The 14,006-nt window shown below is 39.0% G+C and overlaps 1 protein-coding gene across 7 annotated transcripts in view; it reads left to right on the forward strand.

Moving 5' to 3' along the window:
- RAF1 (Raf-1 proto-oncogene, serine/threonine kinase) overlaps positions 1-14,006 on the forward strand; it is a 44,306-nt gene that overhangs the window by 16,831 nt on the left and 13,469 nt on the right. For 5 of the 7 annotated variants that reach the window (XM_030500287.1, XM_030500288.1, XM_030500290.1 and 2 more), the window contains 9 exons: positions 2,128-2,343; positions 3,242-3,354; positions 4,420-4,522; positions 6,003-6,160; positions 7,069-7,167; positions 8,630-8,783; positions 12,092-12,119; positions 12,211-12,338; positions 13,464-13,581. In XM_030500287.1, the coding sequence (XP_030356147.1) occupies positions 2,137-2,343; positions 3,242-3,354; positions 4,420-4,522; positions 6,003-6,160; positions 7,069-7,167; positions 8,630-8,783; positions 12,092-12,119; positions 12,211-12,338; positions 13,464-13,581 (1,108 nt within the window). In that variant the 5' untranslated portion in view covers positions 2,128-2,136. The remainder of the gene's footprint in view (positions 1-2,127; positions 2,344-3,241; positions 3,355-4,419; positions 4,523-6,002; positions 6,161-7,068; positions 7,168-8,629; positions 8,784-12,091; positions 12,120-12,210; positions 12,339-13,463; positions 13,582-14,006) is intronic. The other 2 variants (XM_030500291.1, XM_030500292.1) reach the window with 1 other exon arrangement.

A 14,006-nucleotide genomic window follows, 5' to 3' on the forward strand; every position in this document is an offset into this window, starting at 1 on the left:
GTTGCCCTGCTAGCCCTTATCTCATATTGCTCAGTAGAGAAATCCAGTTGAGCTCGTCTTGTTTTCTCTCGTGTGTTACCTACAAGGGTGGAATGAAGTGGGATTCCCTATAGAGGGTACATTAAGAGGGGGAAAGAGAACAAGCTGTCTGGGTTTTATCTTACCCTCAGCTAACAGTTTATCTCCACTCTGTTTTTATTGTTACCATCTAAGTAGTTACACCCTTACCTGTCCATATGCAGAATACTATTGTTGCAGCTGTATATAAGTTTTTCACCTTTCTCATTGCTGACAGGAGGGCAATGCATATGAATTGTGAGATGGTCATAGTTGCTTGTGGATGCTGAGTTCAGTAGTACCCAATGATTCTAAGACCATTGTCATTCATGTGCCATGGATTTAAAGAAAACCCCATAATTTCCAATTATCCTAATTTCCAAAAATCCTATTAGGTTGTGATTGAGTTTTGACCCTTTGGACAACTGGACCTGCACAAGTGATGGCATTGATGTGGGAATGATGACTACTGGCAGGAGGGAGGGAGAGGGATAGGCATGTTCACATTGTATATGTTGTCAGTGAAAGAAATGTTGATGAAGGGACCCAAAGATCCCATTGTAGCAGAGAGTAACAGGCCCAGAGTCCTGCTGCTGCAGAGTTTGCATGCAATGGTAGGTACTTCATGTAACCCAAACCTCTCTCTTGAAGCTTGTTGGTACATGTTTCCTTTCTAGCAACTACTCCGATCAGGGTTTAGGTCTGTAGCAATGTTAAGGACTTAAAATCTAGCTAAGGCTTTTGGAGTTGTGCTGTGAGTGAAAACACTCTGGAATTCAAAGTTTATCCTTCTGGGCATCCCAAACTGGACCGCTTCACACTAGTGGAGGTTTTTTTGCCATGAATTCCATTACTTTAGCTCTTCAGCTGTAACAAACACCCTCTTCGTTTTGCTGACATAAGCAGAGGAGCTCCTTTTTTCCTTGGCATGGGTATCACCCAGAAGGGCACGTGGAAGTGAATTGGAGGGTTCAAATACTTTGCAACAAAGGAGCAACAGGACCACACATGAAATGAGAGTTTGATAGATACTGACAGGCGTTCAGTAAAGGCGTGTTTGCTGTTATGTACTGGGTGAAGTTAGTGATTTCAGGGGAACAGTGTAGGGCTTTCAGTGTAAGCCCTTTCTGTACCATAAGGGGACAGAATTAGGATTGCTTGGAAAACCTTTGTTTTGGCATTTCCTGACTGATTTGCTTTTTGACTTTGCAGCTTTAATATGACTTTCTTTAACTTTCATAGAGGCGATCAGGCATATAGGTGGTGTGTGCAGAACCACTGAGGCTTAATTTGGAAACCATCTACTAACTTGGCAAAACGTGCACTTGCACTGTGTAGTTTTGAACATCGGTTTCTCAGCTGTTCATAGAAGGATGCAGTTTTATGGGGGAAATAAACCATATCTTATTTTCACCATTCCTTCTTTCTTTCTTTTCCTATTTCATACTATGTAAATTGTGATACTATTAAATGTGATGTATTTTGTTGTACACTAACAGTATGAAACTTACTACCCTTTAAAAAAAACCCTCAAACAACAAACCAACAACTAACCTTCCCCTCTCCTCCCAAACAAAAGCCCCAAACCAAAGCCCCAAAATCACTGATAAAAGTTAATGCTTTTATTCCAATTCCTGTTTAGCCTCTCTTTCTTAACGGTACAGTCTCTGCTAATGCTTGTGTGCCAGATTTGACACACAGGACTCTTTTTCTGGCCTGCAGCTAGCATCTAGCCACCTTGCTGAAGGCCCCTCAGGCACTGGTTACCTAAATTAATATGGTGGTGAACTGCTTTGTGACACCAGAGATGCAGTGAGAGGAATTGCGCATGAATCACTGGTGATCTGTTCGTGTGCAGAAAGTCAATTGCTTTCAAGACTCAGGCTCTGCAGCTGTGGGTGAGCTGTACAGTGTATGTGTAGGTTGATCTTGTCACAAGGCAGAAGCAAGTGCAGTTTTCAGATGCTTTCAAAAGAGGCTGTGAGGTCTGTTGTCTCAGGAGGAGACAGTACCACTTTAGAGTGAAGGATATTGTCATTTTCCCTGACGCTCTCAATTTTTGTTTCATAGACCGCATCGATGGAGCACATTCAGGGAGCTTGGAAGACTATCAGTAATGGTTTTGGACTCAAGGATTCTGTCTTTGATGGCCCAAACTGTATTTCACCTACTATCGTGCAGCAGTTTGGTTATCAGCGCCGGGCATCTGATGATGGCAAAATATCAGATACTTCCAAAACTAGTAATACTATTCGTGTTTTCTTGCCCAACAAGCAGCGCACAGTGGTAAGTCTGCATTACCTTAACATAAGAAATGTTGTACTGTTCCCATTGCTGACACTGTGGTGTGTGTCTGGCAAGAGAAATGCCAAGCTTCACTAAAGGTCTTTATTAAGTGTGTTGTCATCAGTTTGTTAATTCTAGAGGACATAGTTTGAAAGCAGTGTGTATGTATTTTGAGAACCTGTATTCCTCTACCTCAGTGCTGTATTTTTCCTATATACACGAGTAAGATACTTTGCTTACATACTTAACATTAAGAGGCAGTAATTGGCTGACCTAAGCCTGTATGAAGTAAAACATGAAATATTTTTCATGACTACATGAAAAATGTAGTCATTTCTGTTACTGTTTTCTTCCCTTGGATGACCACAGCGAAGTATAGTAGTTAAAGCTGAAGTGAAACTTCTTGAGAGCACACTTCTATTTGATTTCTTGGAGCTCAGTGTACTAATAATAGTCTCACCAAAGTTTCCTGAAACAGAAATTAAGCCTTTTTGTACACTAAAGGGTAACTATTTGCCTGCATTTCTGTTGCTTTTATAGGCTACCTACTTGTATGAGAGTTGTATAAAATCCCAGAAACTTAATATTGTAAGAAATTGAAAAGTTATGAAATGGCTTCAGAACTTCCCTTGCAGTAGCTGGGTACATGGCAGGAAACGTGCCTGCCTGGCTGGTTGGCTCAATGTGCAGTAAGTTCAGTTGGAAGGCAGTCTGTTGTTACATCATAGTTACAAGTAGTTTTTATTTCTCTGTTAACTTCAGAAGTGAACAGCTCTGCAGTTTTACTCCAACTTCGACAGAAAGCAGAAGAAAAAGACTGGTTTTTGCCCCTCCCCTCCCCCCAAATTTTAGACAAATTCTGCAATCACTGACTCCATTCTCTTTCCCTTGGTCACAGGTGAATGTGCGGAATGGGATGACCTTACATGACTGTCTTATGAAGGCACTTAAAGTCAGAGGTCTGCAGCCAGAATGCTGTGCGGTGTTTCGACTTCTTACTGAACCAAAAGGGTAAGAGTCTGGCGTGTTAATGGGAAACTTCCAGCTAGAGAATGTAAAAACCTTGGGGTTAGAATAGCAGCAGTAATGTGTTCTTCCTTCTCTCCTGCTGGTTTCTTTTAAAAGCACGGTTTGGTTGTGAGCACTTTCATGTTGCTTTCTTTGCCCTCCTTGAGGGCAACTCCTTCAGCTTCCTGGGTATTAAAAATCTTACTTTTGTTTTGAAGCTAAATATTAGAACTGTTTAAAATGGAGGTGTGCACTCAGGTGTTGTAGTGCCTTACAGAGGCTTTTGGCATACTTTATGTGAGATGATTGAGATATCCCTTCATATTTTGAAATATTTGAATATTTCTTCCCTGCATTTGTAGTTGGCAAACTTCGGTGCTAGTGATTCTTAGCCAACTTAAATGAACGTCTCCTCTGTGTGCTCAGTTTTAAGGCTCTGCATTCCTCTACAACTTTTCAATGTTTGGATTTAAATCTCACTTCCGGTATTCCTTATTTTTTGTAGGACCGGGGATGCTGCTATTAAATACCAAATGATTCTTTTACAAGCTGAGGGAGTGAAGGTATCTCATGGAGTTAATACATTTAACTTCACACCTCGTAAGGCTTGGGCTTAATGCTCTTTTAAGCCTCAGTCATGAGGCAATCATTTGTGGGTTTACATCTCTATGTAACAGAGTCCATTCTGGGGTCACCAGTAACTTCAGTGCTGAAGCACATAATATGGCTTTCATGTCACTAAGTCTGTCATTCATAATTTCTTATGTTTTGTTTGTAAGGGTATTTCTGTGACTATTACAGCTTCTAGGTGTCTTATTTCAAATAATCTACATAGCTAAGTGACTTACACATTAAAAAAGACAGAGCGAAAGAGGTGAATTGCTGTGTTTTCAAGGTTGCTTCTAATTTGTAAGCAAAAGGCACTGAAACAGAGCTCGCAGTAAGAAGTTAGCCACGCTGTTTTGTATTGTTTTCAGTTTACTCAAGAAAACTCACACAGATCATTGCTTGGGCCACACTTCTTGCCACCTCAGTAATTTTGTTGCCCTCATTTTCTCTCTCTTTCAGAAAGAAAGTGCGTTTGGATTGGAATACAGATGCTGCCTCCTTGATTGGAGAGGAACTGCAAGTGGACTTTCTTGATCATGTTCCACTCACTACACACAACTTTGTAAGCTTTTCCTTTTCTGTATTTTGATGTAATTTGTGTCAGCTGAACCACATATTCAGTCAAGATCGTGTTAGGCCTTAGGTACCTTTTGGCTTTCTAAATACAAGAGGGATTTTGGAAGTGATGGTTTGATACATTCACCCCCTACTCCCGCAGATTAGATATGCTAAATATGAATTTGTAATGAAGTGCCAGAATTCTGTTCATGTTTAGTGATTCTGAGGTGTCAGAGACCTTAAAAGCTCACATTATGCATATTCTTCAAAGGTCTAACCATTGCCATTTTTATTTTATATATGTATATTTTTGTAACTGTTGTATTAAAATCTCATGTCTTTACAGTCAGGGAGATAACTTGCATTTTCAGTTTCTTGCTCATCAGTTAAAGAAGGTTTGGCTGTTGAAATGGTACTGAGTATACGGCGGTGCTGTTAGTTCTGCAAGGTCATGACATTGCTTTGTGGGCTAATGCTGCCTTGTAATTTGACAGTTTTGGGGGAAGAAAGTCTTTAGATTGGTAATTCCTTCTCAAAAAGTGATTATTTGCTCAGTATAGATCGAATGAATAGAGGTGGGGGGGGGGGGATTTGGTTGGTTTTTACGAAGAGATAGTGCCTAACTCTTACCAGTTTTACCTTGCACTATGTTGTTCTCCCTGGGAAGGAACTGTATTCTCTTTCCCAGAAATGTATTGTCCCAAGTGGAAAAACTAAAAGATAATAATTTACATCCATCAGAAAGGTCAGGATTGATTTACAAAACCTGAAAGTAGCTTTGCTTCTACTTTACATCTTCAGAAAACTACAAATAAAATTATCTGCAGTTGGTCATCACAAAACTAGTATTTTTCTCCAGAGCTGGAAGAAGCTCAAACTTCAAGCCTTCCTCCACTGTATGCTCTGGAGGATGAAACCCTTTGGTTCTTTTTAGTCTTTTTCTCATATTCCAGAAGCTTAAAGAACATGTTAGATGCCATTTAAAGAAGCAGAATTTCCTTAAACTATTCTGTTTACGAAGGAATTTCTTTCTTATGCTAGGGGTGTTGGTTAGTCATAAACACACAACAAGCATTTGGACTAATAAAGACATTAATGAGGTGGTACTTGCAGTCTGATTCTCCTTCACCTCCTTGGGGATAGTAAAAACCAACAAAAGACCCAATTCCTGGCCCGCCCAGCTTTGTCACCTTACCTGGCACAAAATTGTGCTTTTTGAACTAGACAGAACATTTTTTCCTGTTTTTACCCCCTTTAAATAATCATGTAAAGAAAGCCCTAAGTGTTTGTGATGTTTCCAGGTTTCCAACCAAATTGGAAATACATGCAAGAATCCTCAAGCATGGGTTTGACTTCAGTAGCACTCTGGGGGCACTGATAACATTTTACTCATGGTATTTATTTATGTCAAGCTCTGAAGATGTTCATCTCAGCTAATGAAGAGAAGGTGGTAGCTTGGATTAATTCTTTAATGTGTTTTCTAGGCTCGGAAGACCTTTCTAAAGCTTGCTTTCTGTGACATCTGCCAGAAGTTCCTGCTAAATGGGTTTCGGTGTCAGACATGTGGCTATAAATTCCACGAACACTGCAGCACTAAAGTTCCAACCATGTGTGTTGACTGGAGCAATATCAGGCAACTCTTGTAAGGACTGTTCCTTTTTCATAGAAACAGCAATTCTCTGTGACAGACAAGCATTGGGTTTTTTATCTCCTATCATAGCGTTAAATTGGGATTGTTGGGAAGTGGAGTCACTTTCATCAATCTACAGAACTTGCATATTGATTTCATAAAACAGCCAGCAATGATTGTCTGTTCCCAGGTGAAGAAGGCCATTTAGATTAAATGCATTTTGTTCTTGCTGTAAACTTGAGTATTCTGGGAGAAGCAAACAAGATCTTGAATGAGCAGGCAGTTGCTATGATGCCCTCTGTTTCAAGAGAGTAATAGTGATTCCTGCTGCGTAACACCTTGTTAGAATTAAAAAGGTCACAATTCAGTTGGTCTTTAGCTGTTGGAAGCACGAGTGTTCAGAACTACCACAACTTTGGACAGCCTGTTGAAAATGCATGGAATGGTGAGAAAACTCATGAAGGATAATACTTTACTAATGTTGATTAAAAAAGTAGAAGATCATTATGTCAGAAGTCCTATTATGCAAAAGTCTTAAAACCTGTAATTGACCTTATGTGTCTTAGTGATTGCATTTTTTTTATAACTAAACTTGGTCATACAGTTATGCATTTTCTCATACTGACAGCTAAGACAGTAGGATGACTTGTGCCACTTGGTGCTACCTGGGTTTAATGGAACTTAAAAAATTTTGTATCTTAAAGTTTAGAATGAACACATGGAAATTTTCTTTGGGAGTCTGAAGACCTAGTTTTTAGTCATACCATACACAGAGGAAAAATACAATGTAAAGATAGGAATGTGTTCATCAAGTTCATTATGCTGGAAAGAAACAGCCCTTTACATTGTCAGCTTTAAAGAGCATTGTACAGGAGGTAGTGTAGCAGTTGAAATTGTAATTGTTTTTGTTGATATTTCAGATTGTTCCCAAATTCAAATATCAGTGACAGTGGTGTCCCTGCACTACCTCCCTTGACAATGAGACGGATGCGGGAGTCTGTCTCCCGGATACCTGTTAGGTAAGCTAGTATTTCCTGTCATTTCTGGTTTGGGAAATACAGTTTTTTAAAAGCAAAAAACCAAAATGCTCCCAACTCCTCAAAAGTAGAACCATCTCATAGAAAGTTGGGATAAACGTGCAAGAAGGCAACACCACTTCATCACAGATAACATGTAGTGTCCTTTCTTGTTCTTACATTCAAGCAAACCACTGATTTGGAATTTGATCTTTTTAATTTTTAGTCTTAAGATTTTAAGGGAGGGTATTAAAGGTTTTCTGGAGACCTTTGTTTTCCTTCCTAAGAAATTCAAGGCTCCCTTTGGTATTTTCATTGATTCTATTTTATCTGATCAGGTAGTACACACGTAAAGGTCTGTGACTTGTTTTGCACGGCTGGCATACATCAGCTAAAATAAGGTTCGAATGTTATGGTGGCAGATAAGAGTTTAAAGAGAGAACAGTGGAAACTGAAAATACGCTCCTCTAAAAGAAAAATCTGAGACCTAAAAAGAGTGTTCCTGTAGTTTTAAATGCTAGAGTAAAACCTGCTTTCCTTTCAGAGGCGCCTGTCTTCTGATCCTAATTTGTGCCTGTATTCTTTTCCTTGAAATTCTAGAGGCTGCAGAGGGCAGGCCATCTCTTGTTTTTCCTACATCCCTTTGAAAAGTCTTGGCCTATTCAGGAATGAGGCACAGAGCACGTAGCTGACTTGCAAATGGTTCTATATATTCATTTATTTACTTTTTTAGTAGCAAATACATCAGGAATTGATCTTACGTTCTCTTTGCCATCCTACTCTTTTTCCAGTGTTGCTGAACAATGACTTGCTAACTTGATAGGTTTTTAAGGTTTTTGTGAAGGCTGGCTGATTTCAGTTAGGATTCTTGTGTGATTTGGGATAAATAAAGTTTGAGTGACCTTAGCTGTGATTTATAACTCTTTGTTGAACTGGATTTTAGTGTTGGCCTCCTTTTAACTGGTATTGGGTTTCATGACTTCCTTGCTGGCTGTTCTCTGCAAACCATTGAACAGTCTTGCAAAGCTTTACAAATTCAGGGCTTAGCAGTAAAACTACCTCTTAAGCTATGCACTGAACAGGTTTGAAATGAGCAGTTTGTTTAGATTTCACAGGCCTGAATTAATCCAACAGAGCCAGTATTTTATCAGTATGTTAAATGTGATTTCACGGGGATTGAGGTGAACTGTGGCAAAATTCGTAACAGCAGAAACAGACTTATGTGGAACACACTAGATGAGTGTGTGAGCTGACAAGATCTTCAAGTTTTCTCATTTATTTTCTAACTTAAACTGGGAATGATTCTGCTGACCCAATAGTTTACTTGGTGTGCAAGTCCCAGCTTTTTCTCTGCTTGGAATTGTGTGTATATTGCTTTTGGACAGGTTATGTTGAACAGTATGTTTCAATGGTTAGAAGGGAAAAAATAACCACAACTTTCCCTTTCTCTCTCTTTCCTTCTCAGTTCCCAGCACAGGTATTCTACACCTCATGCCTTCACATTCAACACAACAAATCCTTCCTCTGAGGGTTCTCTTTCCCAAAGACAGCGATCTACGTCCACACCAAATGTCCATATGGTTAGCACTACAATGCCTGTAGACAGCCGGATAATTGAGGTAATGCTGATGGGGAGGGAATAGCAGAAAGTTAAACTAGAATTGTGACTGGCCATTTAATAGTCACTGGTTGGGTTTTCTTCTTTGCTTTTGGTCATTTGCTTACTGTTTGCCTTGGTTGAGTGCTGAAGAATATACGTGGCACATTCGCATAGAAAGTTGATAGTTCCTTCTTGCAGTCTTTATATATTTTTGCTGAAGTTCTAGGTAGATTTTGGGGGTCTGTGAAGATGTGGGGGAGCTTAACAATCAAGTTTCACAGATCTGAAAAGAAAATAAGCTCAGTTTTGCTGAAGAAATGCTTATTAGGCATGTATAAAAATAACAAATCTGGATTTGTTAGGGATCTGCTGTTCATTTTCAGTCAGACTACAGGTACTGTAAGTCTGGATGTAGTTCTTGGAGCTGGAATACTCAAGTCAAAGCCTTCTTGCAATATGTTTTGTGTTACACCCAAATGGAATTAACAGTGATTCTGGGCTTGTGTGCTAAAGCCATCTGTATCTCAGAACATTTTTCTGCTGTTATTTGCTTTCAAGCACCTTTTTCCTTTTTCTTCCCTACCTTAACCTGGCAGTAGTGAGAGACAGCTCTTTGAAGTCAGCCCTAAAGTGGTTGGGGGTTTTTGTTTTGTTTTGTGATGATAGAATAAGGGAGTGGTGTGCAGGGAGGGTTTGCAGAAAGAAAGTGCTGAAGTACAAGACTTCAGAGAGGGTTGTTGGTTTTTTTTGCTCTGGAATAGTTTAAAAACTCTTTAAGCCAAGCAAAAGCCTCTGACTGCCAAGTTTACTTGCATCTTCAGCTGGTAGTTTATAGGCTTCTCTGAAATGTGCTGGAGAACGCCTCTGGACATTTCAGCTGAAGAAAAGTGCACTGCAGCCCAGCGAAGTTGTTTTGGTTAGCTTTCTGTCAGCTGGGTTTTATGGGGAAAGGTATCCTCCTTTCTCTTTGGTTTTCTTAGGCTCACAGTCTTTTCCACAGCTTCAGAAGCCTGGCTGATCATCTTTTATGGCATGAAAAATAATGAAGCAGTCAGGAAAGAGAATATGAATTATTGAACTTTGTAGTCTGATGAGCCTTTAAATAGACATTGCTTGGTTTATCCTTCATGCATAGCAGTAAAGACAGAACTGCTTTCTATTCTGGCTCTTCATCATATCATAGCGACTGAATAAAAATAGCTGTCATGTCTTAAAGGCAATAGCTGCTTTTCCAAAAGGCTTCAAAAACCCAAAAAGTTAGAAAAACCACAGAAGATAGTGGAGACCTTCTAGTATGACATGAGAAAGACCACCTTAATGAAGTGGTTTACCAAAGGGTGGATACTAGTGAACTTTTGGGTTTGAATGGGAATCCTTCAAAGTTTTACTGCACTTAATGATCATCTATCATCAGATTACTCTCTGTCATTTATCCTAACATTTCTTTCATTTTTTAATTTTCTTTTATACTTCCTCTGTTCTTTTCTCTCATCTCTTACCATGTTGGCCTAGAATAACAGCCTGAATGCTTCTCCCAGTTCCTGGTGCAGACGGTTTTGTTTGAGGGGAAGAGTAGGTATTTTCTTGGTGCCTTTTGTTTTCTTGTGATTAACAGGATTGCTGTAACTTGTAAGCCATGGCAGTGTCCACATTCAGTGTTTAATCTGAACTTGATTTGGTGCAAATGTTTATAGCATGTTTATACTTAAATACTGAGGACACTAATAGGAAGATGCAAGTTGATAGAAGCGCTTCAGTTTTAGTTTAGCTGGATGAATCCACACTGCTGTGGGATCTGGAGTGAGTTTGATTAGGCTTGAATTAAAGATGCATTTGGTCACACGGTTTTTAAAGCAAGGCCTTAAGCACATCTGTTGTGTGGCTTTTTTTCCTCTCAAAACTATTTTGTTGAATATAAATGTACAAAGCCCGTAGATTAAGAACATGGTTTATTTTGTTCACATGCAAGTAAAGCTGCCAGACTACATCACTGTGTATGGTATTATTTGTGTTGTAAGAACAGCTCTAAAAAACGCTGGGTTTGGTTCATTTGCTGTTGGATTCATAAGCAAAAAAGAAAATATTCACATCAGGATTGAAGTTCAAAAATACTTTTTTCTTAAATAAGAATTATGTATACATCAGTTTGAGAACAATTTGTTTAGCTGTCCTTTGCCAGCTTACTTGAAAGCAGTTCCATTCCCAGGCTGGTGTACAAAACCCATCACCAGTTGTTGATTCAGGTTCTGAAAGAGTTTTATTGTCTTCAGAATGGACAAAAGTAGAGTAGAGGTACTCTGCGAGAATACTGGGTGTAAAGTCAAGCCTGGGAGAAAGCAACTAGCAAGTTAAAACGATGTATTTCATAAATGAATTTTTACTGTAACTTGAGTTAATTTGAAAACTGTATGGTGGAATGTAGGCTTTTTCTGTCCTCCTTTGACATCTTGCATTTACTATTCTACTAAAGAGTTAGAAAGTTTGACTTGACTTCTATTAACATTTCTGTAGTGCATGTTCTTGCTTTGTACTTACACAGTACCTGGATATTTTACCTTTCCTGTATGTACTTTGGGATAATACATAGCAGGTGAGAAAAGTTGTGAAGTCTTGTTTGTCAGAGCTTAGTTATCTTGTGCATGGCTGTAGAATTGTGTTGTAAAGTGCCTGTGGCATGAGGTGAGAGTTGTCGCACTGTACCAGCTAGTGAACTGTGTAAGAACATGCTTTTCAAATACCATCACACATTAATCTGTGGGAAAATGTCTTGAAAATCAGATGTTTTTGTATTAGGGCACCAGATGTAGCCTTTTTTGGGTTGAAATAGTATGGCAGAGATACTGAAAAACGTATGTTGACTTGGAATATTGGAGGGGCTTTTAAAAGTTTTGCTCCTTGTAATGACAAAGCTTTTTGAGAACCCCCAGAGGTGTAGGACCATCTCAGGAGCTCTGCTCAGACCTGAAATACACGCATGTGCAAAAATCCCATGGTGGGAATGCAGACAGTATTTCCAGTGGTTTTTTCTTGTTCTGTGTCTTTTTTATTTTTCTCTTTTTTTTCTCCCTACTTTTTTTTGGCAGTAACACCTCTGAATATGCTGTGAATATTTTAAATGTTTTGGAAGAATTCACAAATTGCATGGGGTTTAGCATAGAGTGTTCTGGTAACTAGAAAATAACCAAGCTGTCATCTTTTGGAGGGTGTTGGTCAAGACCATTTGCACTTGACCAAAACTGTCAGGAACAATTTCAGCACTATTCCTGCTTGTTCTTTTGTATGCTCTCATATGTTTATTAACTGTATTATCTACCTTCTCTGTTCTAGGATGCAATTCGAAGCCATAGTGAATCAGGTATGTTTTCGAAACCTAGAATAACTTCTAATATTATTTTGTGTTTATTTTCTAGGTCATAAATTGTTTTTCTTCTATTTTAATATTTCAGCCTCACCCTCTGCTCTGTCTGGAAGTCCTAACAATATGAGCCCAACTGGCTGGTCTCAGCCTAAAACCCCAGTCCCAGCCCAAAGAGAGCGAGCCCCTGGATCTAATTCACAAGAAAAAAACAAAATTGTAAGTATGGCAATGTTTGATTGATTTATTTTTAATTATGTTGAAGTGGGCTGAGAGTAGTTGTGTGTTGGGATACATCTCTGTAATTAAAAGGCAATACAAGCTGATGGCAGTCATAGAATCACAGAATGGTTTGGGTTGGAAAGGACCTTAAAATCATCCAGTTCCAACCCCCTGCCATGGGCAGGGACACCTCACACTAGACCATGTCACCCAAGGCTCTGTCTAACCCGGCCTTGAACACTGCCAGGGATGGGGCATTCACCACTTCTTTGGGCACCCTGTGCCAGCACCTCAGCACCCTCACAGTAAAGAACTTCTTCCTTATATCTAACCTGAACTTCCCCCATTTAACTTTGAACCCTTCACTGTGTATATATAATAGCAATATAATTGTAACTAACTCGGGAAAGACAGCACTATTGCATTATAAATACCCAGAACTAACTGTCAATCCAGAACACTTTATCTCAGACAGCATTGTGAAGTTATTTTTCAGTGCAGATTTGAGGTTTAATTTTCTAAATCTTTAGGGTCTGCATTTTTTTCTTTTTTAATATGTTTAAAGTTAGCCTTATTATCACTATTTGAACTGTGTTCCCATAGCTTCCATAGAAAGTGGGTATTGATAGTGCCATCATTTTCATAGGAAAGTTGGTCACAATGTCTCAGGGAAAACCAGATTTAACAAAATGCAAGTTTTCCCTCAAAGGCTTGATTTAAACTTAGGGGTGGGAAAAGTTACAACAACTATGAATAATATCTCATTTTTTTTTGAGGCTTATACGATTTAAAAATGAAAGTACAGTTGTTTAGTGGGACTCCCAGTTGTCAATTCTGAGGCGTTGGAGAATTCTGCTCTCATCTTTTTGGTTTATTCCTTTTAAATATGTAAAGGAGTTCCTGAATTTTAGTATTGTTATTCTGACAAAGTCGGTATTTCAGATGTCTTTCAATAGTTGATTGTGAAATACTTGTTCCAGAAAGTCCAAACTGCCTGACAAAACCCTCAGGGTTTCAGTGCATCTTAAACTTGTATGTGGGGAGTTATTTAATTCTTGGTGTGTACATATAATATATTTGATTGAATACTAAAAGTAAAAACCGTGTTAATTTTTGTTCCAGAGGCCTCGTGGACAGAGAGATTCCAGTTATTACTGGGAAATAGAAGCAAGTGAAGTCATGCTTTCTACCCGAATAGGGTCAGGTTCTTTTGGAACAGTTTACAAAGGCAAATGGCATGGTAAGTTCTTGACAAGTGTTACAGTCTTCTCAAAATGTTGCTAAGGTAAATCCAGAAACAGGTAAAATTGTTTTAATGGTGCTGTGTGCTTATCTGCCACCAAAGGCACCAGGTGAGAAATACTAATCTCCTAATACTAGCAGAGAGGAAATTAAGGCAAACAACAGACATCAAAATCTGAATCTCACAACTGCCATCTACACGTACACGTGCACTATATTGGAGCCAACATTGTTTTCTTTATCACCACCTTCTACAACAGCTTGTTCTCTTTTCATTGTCAGGATTGAATTGGCAGAATTACCTGGGAAATTTCACAGCCTGATGTGGAATTACATTTACCTGTTTTTCAATACCTCTGTGGTTTAGTTAGCATAATATATTCAAGGTGGCAGGGAAAGGAAATGAGCATAAATTGCTTTTGC

This window comes from Strigops habroptila, chromosome 11 (assembly GCF_004027225.2).
Source record: "Strigops habroptila isolate Jane chromosome 11, bStrHab1.2.pri, whole genome shotgun sequence".
In the NCBI taxonomy this organism is placed as follows: Eukaryota; Metazoa; Chordata; class Aves; order Psittaciformes; family Psittacidae; genus Strigops; species Strigops habroptila.